This window comes from Salmo salar, chromosome ssa11, assembly GCF_905237065.1.
Source record: "Salmo salar chromosome ssa11, Ssal_v3.1, whole genome shotgun sequence".
NCBI classification, from domain to species: domain Eukaryota; kingdom Metazoa; phylum Chordata; class Actinopteri; order Salmoniformes; family Salmonidae; genus Salmo; species Salmo salar.
Genome location: NC_059452.1, coordinates 66487409 through 66511006, shown reverse-complemented (window position 1 = coordinate 66511006; position 23598 = coordinate 66487409). Strand labels below are relative to the sequence as shown.

The 23598-nt window shown below is 41.2% G+C and overlaps 2 protein-coding genes across 3 annotated transcripts; one reads left to right on the top strand and one right to left on the bottom strand.

Annotated features, from left to right (window-relative positions):
• Positions 1-40: 40 nt before the first annotated feature.
• On the top strand, positions 41-9544 carry gfm2 (GTP dependent ribosome recycling factor mitochondrial 2). Its single transcript, XM_014128075.2, has 20 exons — positions 41-410; positions 529-607; positions 706-751; positions 864-961; positions 1121-1246; positions 1380-1468; positions 1691-1779; positions 1908-1968; positions 2091-2276; positions 2424-2504; positions 2719-2867; positions 3191-3331; positions 3591-3690; positions 4120-4309; positions 4467-4543; positions 4703-4841; positions 4956-5147; positions 5264-5379; positions 8664-8846; positions 9141-9544. Exons 1-20 carry the CDS (start codon positions 351-353, stop codon positions 9267-9269), a joined length of 2331 nt encoding a protein of 776 aa, XP_013983550.2. The 5' UTR covers positions 41-350; the 3' UTR covers positions 9270-9544.
• A 980-nt stretch (positions 9545-10524) lies between these two features.
• On the bottom strand, positions 10525-21465 carry hexb (hexosaminidase B (beta polypeptide)). 2 transcript variants are annotated; one of them, XM_014127951.2, is made up of 14 exons: positions 21152-21465; positions 20721-20869; positions 20032-20097; positions 19550-19596; positions 19125-19235; positions 18871-18972; positions 18413-18545; positions 18026-18206; positions 17562-17648; positions 17325-17397; positions 13637-13817; positions 12967-13057; positions 12737-12841; positions 10525-11141 (listed from the first exon to the last, which is right to left on the bottom strand). In XM_014127951.2, exons 1-14 carry the CDS (start codon positions 21403-21405, stop codon positions 11078-11080), a joined length of 1644 nt encoding a protein of 547 aa, XP_013983426.1. In that variant the 5' UTR covers positions 21406-21465; the 3' UTR covers positions 10525-11077.
• Between the last annotated feature and the right edge of the window lie 2133 nt (positions 21466-23598).

Sequence of the window (23598 nt, the reverse complement as noted above, 5' to 3'; positions counted from 1 at the left end):
TTATTTTAAAAGTCAAAGCCGGAACGTAAATTCAGATAGGACTGCTGCTTGGGTGTATTTTGAAGATGCACTTTATAAGGAAAGCGTGAATCGACGTGGATACATATTATTATACTTTTTTTGTTGATAATTTGAGATAATTAATACATTATACTGATTTTGATTATTGTTCTCGGGAGGCACGGCATTTAGAGAATGTGTTTACCTTATTTGACAGCCAGTTCAATGCCAACAGGGTTTATGGTTGATGAATGACATTCACACAGAGCAGTCGACATTGCCCTGTCCATGTCAAGACTGTCTACAATATTTTCACTGGAATACGTTTGTAAGCCCGAAGCAGGTTGAAGATGCGACTTCGGGCTGTCCTGGGAATAGGCATTGGGACGTTCAGTGTCCTGGTTGGGGGGGTAAGACTTACATTTCAGGGACAAACATGGTTAAAAGGCTGTGTACTGTTGGCTATTTGTCACTAGTCGCTACTGTTTTCTATGGATAATGTGTATTGCTCTGTGTTGGGTTGCGTAGGGTAAAGGTCTACTGAAGAATGGACCACAGACGTGCAGGTGGAGATTACAAGGAAGAAAACAGTACAGCTTTTTGCCAGGTATATGACATGTCCCATTCCCATATTAGACTGAACTTTGATGATCTCTCAGTGCTTTTGTAATACAAATTCATAAGTTCTTATTTTATATCCTATAGATGATGTCAAATCCCCACGAGCTGTGGTCAATCCAGATATATCGAAGTAAGTGGTAAAACTAGCTCCAGCCTATGTTTATTACTACTCTATAGCCTACTTCATGGTCCTTGGTAGCCCCTTAATATCAGATGTAATAATCACTATTGTTTGTCCCCAGAATCCGGAACATTGGCATCATGGCACACATAGATGCAGGGAAGACCACCACCACAGAGAGAATGCTGTATTACTCTGGATACACCAGGGCCTTGGGAGGTGTGTAGGAGGGGATTGGGATAGACATGGGTAGGGGGATGCGCGGGTTGGGGTCAGTAATTCAATTTCAATTCCACATCCTCTGCTAGCTTTTTCCTGCATTGTTTAACAGAGTCCCAAGCTAGCAACTCAATTTCTCTCTCTTTTCTTGTTTCCCAGATGTTGATGATGGGGACACTGTGACAGACTTCATGGATCAGGAGAGGGAGCGGGGAATCACCATACAGTCTGCTGCAGTCACCTTCGACTGGAAAAAGCACAGGATCAACCTCATAGATACGCCAGGTACAGAGTCAGTCCCATTCAATGAATTGTACAAAAACACAAGCACGAATCCAATAGACAGAACAACCCTGGCACAAAATCAACCCATAGACCCTCCATAGTACAACACTGTGTGTGTGGGTGGGTGTTTCAGGACATGTTGACTTTACTCTGGAGGTGGAGCGAGCCCTGCGTGTGTTGGATGGGGCGGTGGCTGTGTTTGATGCCTCTGCTGGCGTTGAGGTGAGTCAGGCCCTGATACGATGCCATGTTCCCACCCTGCACTGAAATAGGTTTATGCATCTATGTTTACCGGACTGTATTGTCTGTAAAAAAAAAAAAAAAAGACAGTCATTGAACTGACCTAGAATCGAGGTGTTGATTGTATTGTAAATGTGTGTGTGTGTGTGTGTTAGTGACTCGGTATGGCTGTGTGTTCTGTGTTGTGTCTTGCGATATCACCAGGCTCAGACTCTGACAGTGTGGCGGCAGGCTGAGAAACATCATGTACCCTGTATCTGTTTTCTGAACAAGATGGACAAGCCTGGGGCCAGGTAAAACAACCAGAATCACATAGTGACTCCCTTCTGTTGTAACCAGACATAAATCTTCATGCTTGCTGTGAGGATTTGGGATTACAGTGTTCATATTGATAAAATTGTATTTCTTTTGTTCTATTTAGTTTACACTTTTCCATTGAGAGCATAAAGAAGAAACTGAAAGCCAATCCTGTGCTCCTCCAGGTAGACAACATTCTCAATAGGCCTTCTATGTATTTTACATTGTTCAGCTTCCCTGCTGTGATAATGCCTCCATATCAAATGACATACATTACAGTATAAATGAGAAACAACTGGTTACACAGATTCCAATTGGCAGCGGGAAGAGCTTCACAGGATTGATTGACTTGATTACCAACCAGCAAATGAAGTGGCGGGTGAAATCCAGAGCAGAGGATGGCCGTGTCTTTGAGACCAAGTCCCTCAGCCAATCAGATGACCCGGAACTTCTTCAGGACGCTATGGAGGCCAGAGCAGCTCTGATAGAACAGGTACAGGAAATGACATCATGCCAACTGTCATCTAGTGCTTATTTTTATGCTATTGCTGATAGCTTAGATCGCTATACAAACATAAGTATAGTAAAAACGTGTAAATGCTATGTGTCATAGTTGGCATTTGCATTTTTTCCTTCACAGGTTGCTGATCTGGATGATGAGTTTGCGGAGCTGTTACTTGAAGGTTACGGTGAAAATTTTGATGCGGTACCTCCTGCCAAAGTAAGCAATATTTATCTTAGGTAAAATATCATTATACCACACAACAAGGGCCAACATCTTACCAGAAACCACTCTATGGAAAGAGGAAGCCCGGCAGGAGGAAGTGGTATTTGACCCAGGCTTGTGTTCACAATTTGATCTTTGTGTTTTAGCAGTAGGACTGGGTTCTGCATGTGTTATGGTGTGTGTATCTGGTGTATTGTGTATTCTCCAGCTCCAGGAGGCAGTGCGGAGGGTGACTCTGGCACGTAAAGGAGTCCCTGTGCTCTGTGGGAGCTCTCTGAGGAACAAAGGTGTTCAGCCTCTCCTGGACGCCATCACAGCCTACCTCCCTGCCCCAAACGAGAGGCACCACGACCTAGTGTGAGTACATCCCCAACCTCTACCCCTAACCAGAACTCCATCACAGCCTATCTCCTCGCCCTCAACAGGAGGCACCATGGTGTGAGTAACATTTTACCTTGTAGAGTCAACAATATGTGTTATCCATAATAGCCCACTCAGCTCTAACCCCAATAGGACTTTTCTATAACATTATTTTGTGGTATACCTAACCAAAATGTAATTCAATCTGATCCATATCATTGGGCTGAAGCCACTACTCTTCTCTACCACATATATCAGTCAGGGATTTATTCTTCAATCAGACCCAGTTTGATTTGGTTTGGTCTATTCCCTTCACACAGGCGTTGGTACCAGGATGACCTGTGTGCCCTGGCCTTCAAGGTGGTGCATGACAAGCAGCGAGGTCCTCTGGTGTTTGTGAGGATCTACTCTGGGACCATGAAGCCCCAGTCTGCTGTCCTCAACATCAACAGGAACAACACGTACGTAGGTCCATCACCATCCCACTACTACCCAATACCTGCTTACTGCTACAGCAGCTTGCTGAATGGGATTCAATTCATGCTAATCAATGAATTAACTCTGTATCTCTTAAGGTTTTGTTGCATTGGGTATAACTCAGTAGGAGCCCTCTAAAATGGTGCATCTTACAAATTCTCAGGCTGTGCCAATAAACTCAAGTACTGTTAGTTTTCTCATTACTGTGCTTGTCATTTTGAATTCCACTGTTCTCCACTTTAGAGAGAGGATGAGTCGGCTGCTGCTGCCATTTGCTGACCAGCATGTGGAGATACCTTCTCTGACTGCAGGAAACATTGCACTCTGTGTGGGCCTCAAGCAGGTAGGACTCCTTGAGAGAATACCTGTTTTGGATTTTTTATTAACCTTTATTTAACTAGGCAAGTCAGGTTAAGAACAAATTCTTTACAATGACGGCCTAGGAACAGTGGGTTAACTGCCTTGTTCAGGGGCAGAACGACAGATTTTTACCTTGTCAGCTCGGGGATTCGACCTAGTAACCGGCTCTAACGCTCTAACCACTAGGCTACCTGCCACCCCATATATTGGAATTGAAAACGCATCCATTCTCAGTAAAGAGCAATATGTTTTTGAAACTGAAACATTGTTTTGAATCTGTTGGGTGACTGTGACTTGACAATTAAACCAAACACTTTCACTTCCAAGCAATCTTTCATTATGTTTACAAAAAAATCTCTCTCTCTCTCTCTCTCTCTCACTCCCTCTCTCTCTCACTCCCTCTCTCTCTCAGACAGTGACAGGGGACACTATTGTGTCCTCCAAGGCCTCGGCAGCGGCCGCGGTCCGGCGGGCCCAGAAGGAGGGGGAGGGGGAGAGGAAGAGGGGTGGAGAGCAGGCCAGTCTGGTGCTGGCTGGAGTGGAGGTCCCCGAGCCTGTCTTCTTCTGCTCCATAGAACCCCCCACTATGTCTAAACAGGCAGGTCAGTGTCCCTGCAGCCATTAATAAACATGGGATCCCTACTCAAATCCCCTCATAACGTGCACTGTTCTACAGGCTTGTTTGAGCCACCTGGCCTAAAACTCTTGTAACACTGTTATAACAACCTACTAATGTTATTATCCTCTGTTTTCTTTTAGATCTGGAGAATGCCCTGACCTGCCTCCAGAGAGAAGACCCTAGCCTGAAGGTCAGGGTAGATCCAGACTCTGGACAGGTAATACCACCTGTACAGGAGGAACATGTATGATTGATTAATTGCTCGGTTGAAAGTGTTGATTGATTTGAATGAATGTTAGCTAGCTAGAATATAATATTAGACTAATAAAATATGCAATATCTGTTTTAATGGTCTTTGTACCGTCTCCTCCACCAGACCGTTCTGTGTGGAATGGGAGAGCTGCACATTGAGATCCTCCATGATCGGATCAGGAGAGAGTACGGCATCGAGACCCACCTGGGACCTCTACAGGTGGCCTACAGAGAGACCATCCTCCAATCAGTGGCCACCACAGGTATAGTATGCCAATCAGTATGGATTAGGAAACCATATTTTCCAATCAGTGTAGATTGTACTGATTCTTCTTATTCTGATTCCTGATTGTGCTTCCTGCTTGTGTGTGTTTCAGACATGCTGGACCGTACGGTTGGGGAGAGGAGACACATGGTGACTGTGAGCGTGGCGGTCTGCCCCATCATGGACGACGACTCCTCCTCGCTCACTTCCTGTGAAATCACCTACGATGAGGAAGTGGAGGAGCAGCTGTCCCCTGATGTCAGGGACGCCGTGGAGAACGGAGTAAACAGCTCTTATCTCCAAGGTAACGACATCACACCGACCAGATTATGGAAGAAGACCCCCATTTTCGATGAGCCTTTTACTGTTGTATCCCCTATTCTGATACTCAATAAGTGCATTATGTGCTCACTCTCCCAGGTCCGTTGCTTGGTTACCCGGTCCAGGGCGTGTCCACTATGATCCAGAGTGTGAGCATGGAGCCGGGGACGTCTCTAGCTATGTTGTCTGCCTGCGTGTCCCGCTGTATGCTCAAGGTATATCAACACCTGCACATGATAGTGTTGTGTACACAATGTGAGATGATCTCTGCCTATGTACTGTAGTCTTGTGATGGCTCTGTGAGTGTCGATAGAAGGAGAAAGGCATTAGCAATATGGGTTTCTTTATGCTGCTGCTACTCGCTCTATGCATGGTCTCTTTACCCCTACTTACATGTACATATTACCTCGACTAACCTGTACCCCCCGCACTTTGAGTCGGCACCATTACACCCTGTATATAGCCTCGTTATTGTTATTTTATTGTTACTCTTTTATTTTTGTATTTATTATTTATTAAATATTTTCTTAACTCTTATTTTTCTTAATTGCACTGTTGGTTAAGGACTTTTAAGTAAGCATTTCACGGTAAGTTCTACACCTGTTGTATTCGGCGATTGTGACAAATAACATTTGATTTGATTTTATAGTAGTACTGCGCTAGTAACAGTGACCCAATTACTCATACTGTTACTAATACTACACTAGTAAGTGTCCCTATTACTAATACTACGCTAGTAACAGTGACCCTATTACTCATACAATTACTAATGCTATGCTAGTAACAGTGTCCTTATTACTCATACTATTACTAAAACTACGCTAGTAACAGTGACCCTATTACTAATACTATGCTAGTAACAGTGACCCTATTACTCATCAAATCAAATTTATTTATATAGCCCTTCTTACATCAGTTGATATTTCAAAGTACTATACAGAAACCCAGCCTAAAACCCCAAACAGCAAGCAATGCAGGTGTAGAAGCATACTATTACTAATACTACGCTAGTAAGTGTCCCTATTACTCATGCTATTACTAATACTACGCTAGTAAGTGTTCCTATTACTAATACTACGCTAGTAACAGTGACCCTATTACTCATACTATTACGAATACTATGCTAGTAACAGTGTCCTTATTGCTCATACTATTACTAAAACTACGCTAGTAACAGTGTCCCTATTACTCATACTATTACAAATATTATGCTAGTAACAGTGTCCTTATTGCTCATACTATTACTAAAACTACGCTAGTAAGTGTCCCTATTACTAATACTATGCTAGTAACAGTGTCCCTATTACGCATACTAATACTACGCTAGTAACAGTGCCCCTATTACTCATACTATTACTAATACTACGCTAGTAACAGTGACCCTATTACTAATACTACGCTAGTAAGTGTCCCTATTACTCATACTAATACTACACTAGTAACAGTGACCCCATTTCTCATACTATTACTAATACTGCGCTAGTAACAGCGACACTATTACTAATACGACGCTAGTAAGTGTCCCTATTACTAATACTACGCTAGTAACAGTGACCCTATTACTCATATTATTACTAATACTACGCTAGTAACAGTGACCCTATTACTAATAATACGCTAGTAAGTGTCCCTATTACTCATACTAATACTACGCTAGTAACAGTGACCCTATTACTAGCGTAGTACTAGTAATAATATGAGTAATAGGGTCACTGTTACTAGCGTAGTACTAGTAATAATATGAGTAACATTGACCCTATTACTCATATTATTACTAATACTATGCTAGTAACAGTGACCTTATTACTAATACTACGCTAGTGTCCCAATTACTCATACTACGCTAGTAACAGTGACCCCATTTCTCATACTACTACTAATACTACGCTAGTAAGTGTCCCTATTACTCATACTAATACTACGCTAGTAACAGTGACCCTATTACTAGCGTAGTACTAGTAATAATATGAGTAATAGGGTCACTGTTACTAGCGTAGTACTAGTAATAATATGAGTAACATTGACCCTATTACTCATATTATTACTAATACTATGCTAGTAACAGTGACCTTAATACTAATACTACGCTAGTGTCCCAATTACTCATACTACGCTAGTAACAGTGACCCCATTTCTCATACTACTACTAATACTACGCTAGTAACAGCGACACTATTACTAATAATACACTAGTAACAGTGACACTAATACTACGCTAGTAAGTGTCCCTATTACTCATACTAATACTATGCTAGTAACAGTGACCCTATTACTCATATTATTACTAATACTACGCTAGTAACAGTGACCCTATTACTCATATTATTACTAATACTACACTAGTAACAGTGACCCTATTACTCATTATTACTAATACTATGCTAGTAAGTGTCCCTATTACTCATACTAATACTACGCTAGTAACAGTGACCCTATTACTCATACTATTACGAATACTATGCTAGTAACAGTGTCCTTATTGCTCATACTATTACTAAAACTACGCTAGTAACAGTGTCCCTATTACTCATACTATTACAAATATTATGCTAGTAACAGTGTCCTTATTGCTCATACTATTACTAAAACTACGCTAGTAAGTGTCCCTATTACTAATACTATGCTAGTAACAGTGTCCCTATTACGCATACTAATACTACGCTAGTAACAGTGCCCCTATTACTCATACTATTACTAATACTACGCTAGTAACAGTGACCCTATTACTAATACTACGCTAGTAAGTGTCCCTATTACTCATACTAATACTACGCTAGTAACAGTGACCCTATTACTAGCGTAGTACTAGTAATAATATGAGTAATAGGGTCACTGTTACTAGCGTAGTACTAGTAATAATATGAGTAACATTGACCCTATTACTCATATTATTACTAATACTATGCTAGTAACAGTGACCTTATTACTAATACTACGCTAGTGTCCCAATTACTCATACTACGCTAGTAACAGTGACCCCATTTCTCATACTACTACTAATACTACGCTAGTAAGTGTCCCTATTACTCATACTAATACTACGCTAGTAACAGTGACCCTATTACTAGCGTAGTACTAGTAATAATATGAGTAATAGGGTCACTGTTACTAGCGTAGTACTAGTAATAATATGAGTAACATTGACCCTATTACTCATATTATTACTAATACTATGCTAGTAACAGTGACCCTATTACTAATACTACGCTAGTAAGTGTCCCTATTACTAATACTATGCTAGTAACAGTGACCCTATTACTTATACTACGCTAGTAACAGTGACCTTAATACTCATATTATTACTTATACTACGCTAGTAACAGTGACCCTATTACTCATAACTATACTACGCAGTAACGTGACCTATTACTTATACTACGCTAGTAACAGTGACCCTATTACTCATATTATTACTAATAATACGCTAGTAACAGTGACCTTATTACTCATATTATTACTTATACTATGCTAGTAACAGTGTTGTCTCTGTCCCCTGTAGGCTCTGAGGCAGGCGGGGGGGCAGGTGCTGGAGCCTGTGATGTCCCTTGAGGTGACGGTGGGGGAGGAGCACCTGAGCTCTGTGCTGGGTGACCTGGCTCAGAGACGAGGGGCCATCCGGGACATCCAGAGTCGCCATGACAGCAAGGTGCTGCTGGCCACCGCGCCCCTGGCTGAGATGATGGTAGGTTGGTTCAATGTTGCCGTGGAAACCTCCTGTAGTGACAGGGCAGACAACACCACCAATATACTATAAAAGTGCAATTTTTTTATTAATTTCTCTATTTCTATTTTGTACATCTCTCATCGTCTTGTTACTAGCGAATCAAGTCCGCTGCTAGCGAATGGCGCATAATTTTCTGCATATTCTAAAGGCATCCTAGCTGAATAATATACTGTATCAGAGTCAAAAAATGACACTGCAGTATCCCACCGTTACCAGATTGTAATGTATCTAATCTTTCCTCCTCTGTTTCAGGGCTACTCCACAGCCCTGCGAACTCTGACCTCTGGCAACGCCACCTTCTCCCTCCAGCTGGACATCTATGAGGCCATGAATCCCCAACACCAGAATGCCCTGCTCAACAAGATGGCTGGCCTTGCCTGATGACATCACGCAGAGACAGAAGAGGAATATGGGGAAATGTAAGCCAGCAGGAATGTCCATTTACTGTGCCTTCAGAAAGTATTAATGTTGTTGTGTTACAGACTGAATTCAAAATGGATTCAATTTATTTTTCTCTCACCCATCTACATACAATACACCATAATGACAAAGTGAAAACATTTAGAAATTTTTGCTAATTTATTGAAAATTAAATACAGGAATAATTATTCACACCTGTAAGTCAATACTTTGTAGAAGTAACTTTGGCAGCGATTACAGCTGTGAGTCTTTCTGAGTAAGTCTCTTAAGAGCTTTCCACACCTGGATTGTGCAACATTTGCCCATTATTATTTTCAAAATTCTTCAAGCTCTGTCAAATTGGTTGTTCATCATTGATAGACAACCATTTTCAGGTCTTGCCATAGATTTTCAAGTAGATTTAAGTCAAACCCGTAACTCGGTCACTCAGGAACATTCACTGTCTTCTTGGTAAGCAACTCCAGTGTAGATTTGGCCTTGTTTTTTTTTAGGTTATTGTCCTGCTGAAAGGTGAATTCATCTCCCAGTGTCTGCTGGAAAGCAGACGTAACCAAGTTTTCCTCTATGGTTGAAAAAAAATGGACAGTGGTACTCAGTATGTGTTGTATTGGATTTACCCCAAACATAAACACTTTGTATTCGGGTCAAAAGCCTTGCCACATTTTTTGCAGTATTACTTTAGTGAGGGTTTCTTAAAAATATATATAATGTGCACCAAGGGGGGGGCCCCAGGACCGAGTTTGTGAAACCCTGCTTTAGTGCCTTGTTGCAAATGTTTCCTTCTTTTCACTTTTGTCAATTAGGTTAGTATTGTGGTTTAACTACAATGATGTTGAGCCGTTCTCAGTTTTCTCCCATCAAACTGTTAACTGTTTTTAAGTCACCATTGGCCTTTATGGTGAAATGAGCGGTTTCCTTCTTCTCTGGCAACCGAGTTAGGAAGGACACCTGTATCTTTGTAGTGACTGGGTGTATTGATACACCACCCAAAGTGTAATTAATAACTTCACCATGCTCAAAGGGATATTTGTCTGCTTTTGAAAAAATACATGTCCTACTTTGCAAGGCATTGGAAAACCTCCCAGGTCTCTTGTGGTTAAATCTGTTTGAAATTCACTGCGGAATTAGAGATGGGGTAGTCATTCAAAAACTGTTAAACAGGGGCTCCCGAGTGGGGCATCTTTTCTCCTGAACTATGAATAGTTATTGAATCAAAGACATTTCATATTTTAATTTAAAAAAAACATAATTCCATCTCAATTGAATCAATTTTAAATGCAGGCTGTGATACAACAATGTGGGAAAAAGTCTATGAATACTTTCTGAAGTCTGTAAATACTCCTGTGAGGGTGTTTGCTATGCAAACATGAAAATCGGGTCAAGAACATGCATGTGGGCATTCAGTACTTCTGTTGGACATATTGTATAAAAGATGATAATGTGTCATTTCCATGAATCGGTAAACTGCGTCGCACTTCGGGTCCATCACTGTAGTGTTTACACACACAATTCTGCAAAAGTTTCTTAATTCATACAAACATTAATATAAAAAGATGGTGTTCCTACACACAATCAATTTTTGACATTGCATGGAATGAGGATTGTTCTGAAAAACAATTTTAAAAAAAGGCAGAATTTGGCTCATCAGTGCATCAATAAAATCATGAAGACAATCAAGTTTGATTTGTTTTAAAATTGTGTGATTTTCTTTTTCTCTCATTGCTGTTAACGCTGCTTCTCAGGTTGTAGCCCCCACAGTGGCTGTCAGCTCATACCCCTTTGTACTCATGTGCACAGTAACCTGTAAACAGAGGCTCAGCTGGTATACCACGCCTAGTAGAGCAAGAGAAGACAGAGATAGAAGGGGGAAGAGAAGACAGGAAGAAAGAGAGGGTGTTACCACATTGTACAGTTGTGGCCAAAAGCTTTGAGATTGACACAAATATAAATTTTCAGAAAGTCTGCTGCCTCAGTTTGTATGATGGCAATTTGCATATACTCCAGAATGTTATGAAGAGTGATCATATGAATTTCAAAGTCCCTATTTGCCATGCAAAACATTTCCACTGCATTTCAGCCCTGCCACAAAATGACCAGCTGACATGTCAGTGATTCTCTCGTTAACACAGGTGTGAGTGTTGACGAGGACAAGGCTGGAGATCACTGTCATGCTGATTGAGTTTGAATAACAGACTGGAAGCTTCAAAAGGAGTGTGGTGCTTGGAATCATTGTTCTTCCTCTGTAAAACATGGTTACCTGCAAGGAAACACGTGCCGTCATCATTGCTTTGCACAAAAAGGGCTTCACAGGCAAGGATATTTCTGCCAGCAAGATTGCACCTAAATCAACCATTTATCGGATCAAGAACTTCAAGAAGAGCAGTTCAATTGTTGTGAAGAAGGCTTCAGGGCGCCCAAGAAAGTCCAGCAAGCGCCAGGACCGTCTCTTAAAGTTGATTCAGCAGCGGTACCGGGGCACCACCAGTACAGAGTTTGCTCAGGAATGGCAGCAGGCAGGATGGCCTGGTGTCAAGAAGGGCAGCAAAGAAGCCACTTCTCTCCAGGAAAAACACAGGGACAGACACTGGACTGTTGAGGACTGGGGTAAAGTCATTTTCTCTGATGAATCCCCTTTCCGATTGTTTGGGGCATCCGGAGAAGACAAGGTGAGAGCTACCATCAGTCCTGTGTCACGCCAACAGTAAAGCATCCTGAGACCATTCAGGTTGCTTCTCAGCCAAGGGAGTGGGCTCACTCACAATTCTGCCTAAGAACACAGCCATGAATAAAGAATGGTACCAACACATCCTCCGAGAGCAACTTCTCACAACCATCCAGGAACAGTTTGGTGACGAACAATGCCTTTTCCAGCATGATGGAGCACCTTGCCATAAGGCAAAAGTGATAATTAAGTGGCCCGGGGAACAAACAAAAAAAATCTATATTTTGGGTCCATGGCCAGGAAACTCCCCAGACCTTAATCCCATTGGTCAATCCTCAATAGGCGGGTAGACAAACAAAACCCCACAAATTCTGACAAACTCCAAGCATTGATTATGCAAGAATGGGCTGCCATCAGTCAGGATGTGGCCCAGAAATTAATTGACAGCATGCCAGGGCGGATTGCAGAGGTCTTGGAAAAAGAAGGGTCAACGCTGCAAATATTGACTCTTTGCGTCAACTTCATGTAAGTGTCAATAAAAGCCTTTGACACTTATGAAATGCTTGTATTTATACTTCAGTATTCCATTGTAACATGTGACGAAAATATGTAAAGACAGCAAATTATGTGGAAATTAATGTCATTCTCAAAACGTTTGGCCACGATTGTATACTTGAGTCAAGAGATGTTTTGCACCAATTCTTATAAGGGGGGGCGCACCACAGAATTAAATGGAACAGTACGTTTCTCTATGGGGGCGACTTACTGGACCATGCGACAGCGGTGCTGGATCAGACGACTATAAGCATCGTTTGTGTCTTTCACATCCTTGTCACTCCACAACCGCTCCCCCACAGCACTGGCACGGGGCCTGGGGATAGGAGAGAAACATCTTCACAGACTAACATTACAGACAGTGCAGTGTAAAATGGATGGAGAGGAAAGGTATCTTCTAATAGATTTTTTTAAAAACATGTGGGTTTGTCTGCAGCGTACCAGAGTCTGGGGGTCAGGTTGGTAGCGTCCACGAATTCCCCCCACAGACAGGCCTCTCCCCCGACCACCAGCTTCTTCTGAGCATCTGTGCCTGGGTTCACAAGGTCAAATGTAATTCAGGGGTCAGGAGGCAATCACATGGAAAAGTTTCTGTATGCCCATTTCTGCATTTAATCTTAAAAAATTATGTGAATATAGTTATTCTGTGTTATTCATTCTACTACTTCAGTCAACAGGGTTGCACTTAGTAAGTTGCACAGAAATAAAAACGCATGACCATCGGATCACAAGACAGAAGAATGGCTTTTGGCATGGAAGGCGTTTTCCCTGTTCAGGCTCAGAGCAGGTGGGTTGGACCTTAGACCTGTGTCATACGAGTCAGCTTTCAATTTAGAACAGCATGGTTAGGGCAAAGTCTTCCTTTATCACAAATAATAAAAGTTAATGTATTGGTCCTTGCTGCCCTAATGTTAATATACAGTGAGGTATCGCGATAAGCGTCGCGACCAGTCGATGTAAAATATTAAACTACAAACATGAAACTCCAACCTTAAAAAATAAATATGAATAAATAAAAATCACACAGCAAAATGTAGTATTTTTTTCAGAAATAAAGCATCTGTCTAAAGTGTCCAGATAGACAGACACACACACACACACACACACACACCATTAAAGTCCTGTGGGTCTGCCTTGTAAGCGGCCTGCCAGTCTTGGCCGTAGGAGATGCGGTTCAGGTACCAGGGTGTGGAGAGCAGGGTCTGGTAGCCTGATGCTGTGACCCTTGCCATCTCAGCCTGGTACTGCTGCTGGTTGCCTTTCCACACGTGGATTAGCGTGTCTGCCTTCAGCTACATACAGTAGACACACATCACATACCGTAGATACACATGCAACGTGTGATTGAGGAGTATCTTTAGTATTTAGGTGTAGTATTAGTACTACTTAGTGTAGAGTAATATATTTTTTTTTTTTTGGGGGGGGGTTAAGAAACTTAAAAAGAACATGCCACAGGAGAGCCCTCCGTGGATAAACGTGCCTCTGGGTACATTCAAGATGCAAAACAACATTGTAGAGAAGTGACAAATTGAAGCTGTCCCCTTGCAAGATGCTTCCAGTGAGGTGGTTTTCAACACATGGGTGTTTCTCTCTTCATGGTGGGGCATCACAAAACGGAGTAAAGTTCTGAAGTTGGCTGCATTTGTAAGGTTTCACGTCAACATCTTGCTTACAATGTTCAACATGTTACAGTGTTGCTGATCTTGAATGTACCCCAAAATAAGAGAAGCGCTGTGATGCCATGAATCATGTATGCCAAGTGAACATGCAAGAGTTGTCGGGGCTAGTATCTGGAAAGCAACAATAATCAAATCAAAAAGTTCAATGTTACAGTACAAACCATGAACGAGACATAGGCCTCAAACTAGATCAGAACCAAAATGAATACCAAGCAAAGGCAATGTACAGCCCTAACTGGTTTACCCAACAACAATCTCCATCTCTACCATGAACCAAAGCTGGATACCGTGCTGGTCTAAAAAAATAAATAATAAGAATCACCTTCCAACAAGAACCATGTTCCTGTACACTACGACTTTGTTCCAGAGAGCAGATGTTTCAATATGATACAGCGGTGCAATATTCAAGTGCAGACCTGTTGAATGAAGTCATTCAAATTTGAAAAGGACAGTTTTTGCATTTTCAACCGCGGCATGTTAGGCCAAAACTCAGAGCTATTCCAGATCTCCTAGAACCCAGTCCTCTGTTTCTTTTTAAAAAAACACACTGATGAAGATTATATTTTTTTTTATTAGGATCCCCATTAGCTGACGCCATAACGTCAGCTAATCTTACTGGGGTCCAACAAAAGGGAGGTGTCTGATGAAGATAACTGACCATTGAAGCTGAGTGGCTCGACCTTGTAGTACTTCTGCCAGTCCTGTCCGTAGCTAATGTAATCTAGGTACCAGGGGGCGGAGAGGATGGTGGTGAAGCCCGCCCCCGTCACCTTCTGAAGCTCGTCTTCAAACTTGTTCCCCATCCACACATGCACTACTGTGTTTGACTTCAGCTGCAAGTATTACACCGATTTGTTACTTAGGAAACATGTTTATTATTTGCGGATGTGGTGGTCAGACATTGGTTTGAAATAATTGATTCTAAACTTTGAGCGCTTGCTTGAGTCTGCCTGGAGTGCCAGATGGGTGGGATTTGCAGTTCTGGGACTTTTCTATTGGTTTATTAAGCCAGGCAAGCTCAAACAGGCACAGATAAATACATTTTTTCAGTATTTGAAACCCAGGTCTGGTGGTGGTTAGGAGATAGAGTAACAAAGTAAAAGCTAATACTAACAGGGGGGGGGGGACTATAGAAGCCAAGCCATGAAGCCACATGCACTACTATGTAAATACCAGGTAAGAAGTGAATAAGATACAGTTGAAGTCGGAAGTTTACATACACCTTAGCCAAATACATTTAAACTCAGTTTCACAATTCCTGACATTTAATCCTAGTTAAAATTCCCTGTCTTAGGTCAGTTAGGATCACCACTTTATTTTAAGAATGTGAAGTGTCAGAATAATAGTAGAGAGAATGATTTATTTCAGCTTTTATTTCTTTCATCACATTCCCTTTGGGTCAGAAGTTTACACACACTCAATTAGTATTTGGTAGCATTGCCTTTAAATTGTTTAACTTGGGTCAAACGTTTTGGGTAGCCTTCCACAAGCTTCCCACAATAAGTTGGGTGAATTTTGGCCCATTCTTCCTGACAGAGCTGGTGTAACTGAGTCAGGTTTGTAGGCCTCCTTGCTCGCACACGCTTTTTCAGTTCTGCCCACAAATTTTCTATAGGATTGAGGTCAGGGCTTTGTGATGGCCACTCCAATACCTTGACTTTGTTGTTCTTAAGCCATTTTGCCACAACTTTGGAAGTATGCTAGGGGTCATTGTCCATTTGGAAGACCCATTTGCGACCAAGCTTAACTTCCTTCCTTCCTTGCTTCAATATATCCACAATTTTACTTCTTCATGATGCCATCTATTTTGTGAAGTGCAGCAGTCCCTCCTGCAGCAAAGCACCCCCACAACATGATGCTGCCACCCCGTGCTTCATGGTTGGGATGGTGTTCTTCGGCTTGCAATCCTCCCCCTTTTTCCTCCAAACATAACAATGGTCATTATGGCCAAACTGTTCTATTTTTGTTTCATCAGACCAAAGGACATTTCTCCAAAAAGTACAATATTTGGCCCCATGTGAAGTGGCAAACCGTAGTCTGGCTTTTTTATAGCAGTTTTGAAGCAGTGGCTTCTTCCTTGCTGAGCGACCTTTCAGGTTATGTCGATATAGGACTCATTTTACTGTGGATATATATACTTTTGTACCCGTTTCCTCCAGCATCTTCACAGGGTCCTTTGCTGTTGTTCTGGGATTGATTTGCACTTTTCGCACCAAAGTGCGTTCATCTCTAGGAGACAGAACGCATCTCCTTCCAGAGCGGTATGACGGCTGCGTGGTCCCATGGTGTTTATACTTGCGTACTATTGTTTGTACAGATGAACGTGGTACCTTCAGGCATTTGGAAATTGCTCCCCAGGATGAACCAGACTTGTGGAGGTCTATAAGTTTTACCCCCTGAGGTCTTGGCTGATTTCTTTAGATTTTCCCATAATGTCAAGCAAAGACATTTTACATTTACGTAATTTAGCAGACGCTCTTATCCAGAGCGACTTACAGTAGTGAATACATACATTTCATACTTTTTTATTTGTTTTGTTGTACTGGCCCCCGTGGGAATCGAACCCACAACCCTGGCGTTGCACACCATGCTCTACCAACTGAGCCACAGGGATGCTCTACCAACTGCGCAACAAAGAGGCACTGAGTTTGAAGGTAGGCTTTGAAATACATCCACAGGTACACCTCCAATTGACTCAAATGATGTCAGAAGCTTCTAAAGCCATGACATAATTTTCTGGAATTTTCCAAGCTGTTTAAAAGGCACAGTCAACTTAGTTTATGTATAAACTTCTGACCCACTGGAATTGTGATAGTGAATTATAAGAGAAATAATCTGTAAGCAATTGTTGGAAAAATAACTTGTGTCATGCATAAAGTAGATGTCCTAACTGACTTGCCAAAACTATAGTTTGTTAACAAGAAATTTGTGGAGTGGTTGAAAAACGAGTTTTAATGACTCCAACCTAAGTGTATGTAACCTTCCGACTTCAACTATAACTGAAGATATTTTGATCATAGAAATATTAGAATTTCACTTCAGAAAATGAGTCTGATTTCTAAATATCAGAGTGTCTGCTTTTCTCTCTGCCTGTGCTAATAAATGCTGCTGCTCTGTTACCTTAACTCCATTGTCAAACACCTCCTGCCAGATCATGTAGCCCTTGTTGGTAGTGGTGACGATATCCAAGAGCCTATCACGTGACAGAAAATAACCACATGATAATATGAATAATTCATCTTCGGACAATGGAGTGGGGCATTTTTAGAAAATGCGGAAGTTACTGTGTTTTTTAGGTTGGCCGAATTACTTATCATTTGTTTCACTTTAAGGCCATGTCTAACTGAAGCCACACACCTCTGAATGTAGAAAGACTCCAGCTTGCTGTAGTCCGTGCCAAAGCCTTGCTGCGCCATGAACTTCTGGATGTCTGGGTTGGACTTCCTGTGGATCACAGAGGCAGAAAGTAGAGTGTTTTTATTGATGTGCTTGATGTTGGCGGAGACAGCCTACAGTACTGTTTTGATTTAATTTAATTTCCATAGACTGTCAAACAAGCCAGAGTCACATGGCTGTTGACAATTGCGGTCATATACTGTACCTTTGTAGTGGATAAGGACTCTGTGGGTCAGTTGTTGCTGAATATTTAGACTTTGAGTAAGTAACTTTTGAAAGAAATATCTGCTAGGGTCTACTAACAATGACTTATATGTGGTTGTTTCTCCCTGCTAAACGTAGTTGTTATATGCACCGATTGCCAGTCACCTTGGATAAGAGTGTCTGCTAAATTACAAATATAAATGTCCTTATAAGCCTCTCACCAGCAGCTGAAGTCAACCTCGTCTCCTCCTAGATGGATGTAGGCATCAGGGAACACTGTGCTGACCTCCTTGAAGAACATGGCCATGAAGTCATAGGTGGTGTTGAGGATAGGGTTGACCGGTCCAAACGAGCCAGAGGGGCTGGCTCCAGAGTAACAGGGGGTCAGTAGGTCCTTCTGGCCTGGAAAGGGGGCATGAGAGAGGAGCAGATAAAACCAATGCAAAATCAGGTAGCTGCATATTTCACTTCAATTCTTACAAAAAAAATATTATGAAAATGTGCATGTCTAAAAAGGACAAAAGACTACCCTGACCCCCTAGAAATGAACCCCTTGATACAGCCAGAAGACTTTCATCTGAAATACCCCTAAGTGACCCCACACTCACCTTTGCCCCATGACTGAGTGTGTCCAGGGGTGTCGAACTCAGAGACGACACGAATGCCCCTGAGGCGAGCAAACTCAATGATCATCTTCACGTCAGAGGGTGTGTACACATGCGTGTACGGGTGGTATGCTCCCTGCAGAAAAACGATACAGCAAAACAAAAGCCGTCATACACAAAGGGAATCATTATATACATATGGATATGCATTGAGTAGTTTAAACCTTTACACTAGCCCTTACACGTTTACAACTTTGTAATGACTGATTTGGTGTAAGCAATACGGTGATAGATCCACCAAGACCACAAGGCTTTGTGACGCTCCCACCATATACTTTTCAGCATATCATTTTTGCCATATCACCTTTGCCCATCTGGTCTTTTCAGGTGTGTGAAAGCTGTAGGTATAGCAGCTGAAATGAGACCAGGCTATTGATAACAACGTCTGCCTACCCACTCACCTGCTGGCTCAGCTGGGGGAAGGTACGGCTCATGTAGGGGAAGGAGTGGTCATCCACTATGTGCCAGTGGAACACATTGAATTTGTTCCACGCCATTGCTTCCTGCATGTGGGTAAGGGGAGAATGAGGTTATAATGACATTATGTTATGTAATGTTATGCCATTAATATACAATTATTTGATCATATGGCCAAAGCAAACATTTAACCATAACAACAAAGTGAACTGAAATCGCATGTATCGTCCTCTCTAACCAGATTGGCTAAGATGACTTTGATGGGCAGGAAGTGACGAGAGGTGTCCAATAAGAGGCCTCGATGTGCAAACCGTGGAAAGTCCTGGATCTCTGTCCTATTGATGCTTTTCTGTGAAAATAAAACAAAGAAATTGAAAATTATCCATATAAAAATTTAAGTATCATTGAAATATTTCTACAACTTCATCCATTTGATGAATACGGAGTGACTGAGGCAAAAACCACAATGTGGAATTGAAAATAGCTTGCTAAGTTGCTGGGAACTGAATTGCCAAATGTGTTGATGCATTAGAATGACTTGGAATAGAGCTATAGTAAACCAGTAAGGTAGGCTACTTCCTCAATCATGTGACTTGTGTTCAGACATGGGAGAGGCCTCCTTGTTTAACAAACTCTATTCATATGGCACTCATGTCAACTTACTGCTCCATATTCATCATCATACACCAACTGGCTAAAAGTCTCCAGACCTGGTAATAAAAAGTGAGACACATAGACAATGATTAATCAACAGAACCATACGACAACAGGATTGTAAACACATGCTTTACAACACACTGTAAACTTCTTGGATATGTATAGAAAAAGTCTCAAATCTAATCAAATCAAAGTTTATTGTAATCTGCACAGGATAAAGTGTAGTGTTGTACACAGTACTTGCAAGCTTTCCTCTCAGTACGTAGGTATGAATTACAATATTTCCTGTAGCTTTCAAGGTCTAGACACAAGATGCTATGCAACCACAGAAGTTGCGCAAGCGTTATGAAAACAAGTGAAACGTTATAACAATATAGGCATGTAAATAGAGGAAGGCCTCACAGGTGTGACCAAACTTCTTTCACGAATATAAACATAACAAAAAAGTATGCGTGTAATGTGTATAGCATAAAAGCCATGACCCCTACCTCTCAACGCGCCCCACACCTTAGGTGCTTTCAGCACAGCAACAGGAGAGTCCACCGAGAGTTCGTCTGTGGACCAGCAGCAGAAAGAAGACTGTCAATCCTATGTTGTTCTCTCTTTATTTATTTATTTTTACATCCGATAATGCCCACTGATTTAAAATGCATGCATATGTCACTGTTACCCATCTAGGTAAGTGGATGTTTCTTCTTCGATGAGTAAGTAAATGCATGTTAGTTTCTCTTTTTTAGTTTGAGGCCTTAAGACACAGTTAAGACCAAACTTGCATGTGTACATTCATGAAACAGTAGCTAAGTGTCTTTACAACAAAGATCCAGTGGTCTTAAGTAATCTTTCTCCTCTCTGTCTACTGGGGGATAATACCTTCCTAAACACTGATGTAGGATGACGAGACCCAGGCCTCAATCCCACTGGGAAGGCCCCTCGACTATACTTGTGAAGACTCTGCTATTTGTATTTACCCTGCTAGAGTCCCAACCTTGCAAACTTGGGTCCGAATTCAGAGAAAAAGCGCTGATCTCGGAGCAGGTCTCCCTGTACATATAATCGTATTCATTATGATCTAAAAGGGAAATCTGATCCTATATCAGCATACTCCGAGATGCTTTGTGATATGGAACCTGGCTTAGAGCACCAACAAGGAAGACAAACATCATGCCAGGTCACTCACATGACTCGTCAGATGTCACACTGGGGTAGCTGTCACACTCAGAGTCAGCTGATGTGATCCACACCTGTAACTCAGACACATCAGAGGCAAATGCATTCTTTTTGTTTTGCCCTTGCATTCTGGAAATGGGGAATATGTATTCGTCATACCTGCAGGACAAGGAAGGAGGAACAAACCAGTTCATGTGACTATGTGAAAAAAACAGGGTGAATTTCTATGCATAAAAAACACATTCAACAGTTACAGCTCTATTCAGCACATAGTCTACTTCTGAAAAACGTTTTGACTTCAACTGTATTCAAATAAAACTTAACTAAAACGTGAACGATTTCAAAGCCAACGCTAAACAAACATTTACATCACTGAATGCTGATGTAGGCCTGTCTTTGAAAATACGTCGGCGGCTATTCACATTCACAATCACATATTACCTTCGATATGCATTTTGAAGAAGGCTGCAGCTCGCACCGGAAGACGATTCTTTCGCGTCAACTATCTGGAAACTAGCACCGCTGAGTTTGAACGCTACCGTTGACATTTTGACTTTCTGAGGCAACGGCCAGAGAGATCCATACTGAGAATCACCCAGAGTAGGCTCCTCGACATCTTTATAACCATAAACTTGCGTTGCCCAGCAGACAACAACAGCAAGTAATAATGTTGTCAACTTCAGCGTCGCGATCATGATGTACTACGGTATTGCCAACTACCAGTCAGCTCACAACTGGCGAGACAGTGGAGGTGTTTTGGTAATATAGCCTGGAGAGGGCGGGGCTTAAATCAATGCGGAAATGTTAACTAACAAATCAGAACATCTCAAATTTCATTTTTATTGAGCCTTAACCGTAAAACAATATACAATGTGATGTATTCTTGAACGCATGTGTAATTGTTTAAATTCATATATGCATAAAAAAATATTTATTCTGGTTATTTCTGAGAGTTAAAAACGTCCTCAGTCAGATACCGAGGCTATTTATTGTAAATACTTACTAACTAATGTCGAGAATATCTGCAGAAACACACCACACCATGATTAGATATGTTCGTTTTCATAATTGCACTCATTCTCACCAGATGGACCGACGACTTATTGCCACCGAAATAAATTAGGGAACAACAACAATAAGCAAATGGACAAAATACATAAGAAGCAGGTTGAAAGGTAATCTTATGACAGTTCTTATAGTCACATATTAAATACTTTTTTTTAACTCCTTGCTCTTTGAACTTTGTAGGATCAACCCTCAAGCGTGAATTTTGTCCAGAAAGTGGCGCTGTTGTCATTTAAATAAGTGATTCACGAAATCATTGGTGATGATGAAGTTTCAAAGTTGTTTCCGTCTCATTTAGTTTTTCATTCATCGTCGATATCTCTTCATTCAAAGACTCAAGCATGAACACTCTTAATGACAGTTGTGGCTGCATTGCGTGATGTATAAGTCTCTGCCTTCTTGCCCTTTGTGCTGTTGTCTGTGCCCAATCATTTTTGTAACATGTTTTGTGCTCCTACCATGTTGTTGTCATGTGTTGCTGCCATGCTACGTTGTTGTCTTAGGTCTCTCTTTATGTAGTGTTGAGTTGTCTCTCTTGTCGTGATGTGTGTTTTGTCCTATATTTATATCTAATATTTGTTTTTAATCCCAGCCCCCGTCCCTCAGGAGGCCTTTTGCCTTTTGGTAGGCCATCATTTTAAAATAAGATTTTGTTCTTAACTGACTTGCCTAGTTAAATAAAGGTTAAAAAAATAAATAAATGAAAATAAAATCTCCACATTTCACCATTTCTAACTTGATTAGTGATTTGGGGAGAATTTGATCATACAATATCTTTCTACAGTTAAGCTTTTTAAATATTGCCAATGTTGCATGCCAAGTAATGTACAGTATATACACTCAAATCATATTGTGCTGTGGTGTCTGTACAATTTCACAAATATGACCTAATTTATGCTGTAAGGCCCAGGCATGCAAAATGTATATTCCACTTAAAGTAGCTGTCCAGTGTTTCAAGATTTCTATGAAATATGATCTAATTACAATATGAGTGAAATGGTTTTCCTTCCCCAAAAATGCAATTAATCTAAAAGAGCCAACGCTAAACAAACATGATTTACAATGAACAATTCTGATATATTTAATATTTTCAATGATATGTACGATATTTAACTGTCTTAAACTTCTATTTTGTGTGTCTATGATATTGAAATGTATCAACGTCGACCTCTTGCAATATAGTATGTTTGGAATATTACCTTACACCTGGATGCATACCCAGGTGTTTGTACTTTGATACTGATTATAAGATGTCTTTCATTTTGCTTATAGAAAGAACTCTGATGGCCCTTAACATAGTCTAAAATATATTTGTTAGGATACTGCAGAATATTGCGTCACCTCATATTTACATTTCTGATGCAAGGACATGTTCTTGTTTTCATGCTTGAGGGTTGATTCTACAAAGTTCAAAGAGCAAGGTGTCAAAAGCAGTTTTTCTGTGTTTGAATGGTGTTGGCATACCCCAACAACAGAATGGTGTGGGTGCATACTGGTCTATAAAAAAATATGAATGACAAGTATACAGCTGATTGGCCAGCTCAGCCAATGAGCTGTCTCTACAAAAAAAACATGATGTTCATTATTTATGAGGAAATAGCAATATCTGTTTGAGATACAAGTTTGAGGTGGGGTTTTTGAAGAGTTTCTTTTCTAATTTATGCTTTGGCCACAAATACAAATATGGGACGAGTCAACAACATTAGTTGGGAGTTAACAGATTATAAGCTTTTAAGAGTGAGATTTTCACGGGACACTTACCCACCCCCCCACCCCAAACCACCTCCTGTGGCTATGCACAGGTATCGAGTGCATTCAGTCAA

What these genes read in the sequence shown, in the direction of transcription:
- gfm2 (XM_014128075.2), top strand. Translation starts at nt 351, where the DNA reads ATGCGACTTCGGGCTGTCCTGGGAATAGGCATTGGGACGTTCAGTGTC. An exon ending in ACAGTACAGCTTTTTGCCAG is followed by an intron (nt 608 to 705) that starts GTATATGACATG and finishes TATATCCTATAG; the next exon opens with ATGATGTCAAATCCCCACGA. An exon ending in GAGAGGCACCACGACCTAGT is followed by an intron (nt 2,868 to 3,190) that starts GTGAGTACATCC and finishes CCCTTCACACAG; the next exon opens with GCGTTGGTACCAGGATGACC.
- hexb (XM_014127951.2), bottom strand. Translation starts at nt 21,405, where the DNA reads ATGATCGCGACGCTGAAGTTGACAACATTATTACTTGCTGTTGTTGTC. An exon ending in CACTCAGTCATGGGGCAAAG is followed by an intron (nt 18,207 to 18,412) that starts GTGAGTGTGGGG and finishes CCCCCTTTCCAG; the next exon opens with GCCAGAAGGACCTACTGACC. An exon ending in TGTTTGACAATGGAGTTAAG is followed by an intron (nt 13,818 to 17,324) that starts GTAACAGAGCAG and finishes TACTGTATGTAG; the next exon opens with CTGAAGGCAGACACGCTAAT.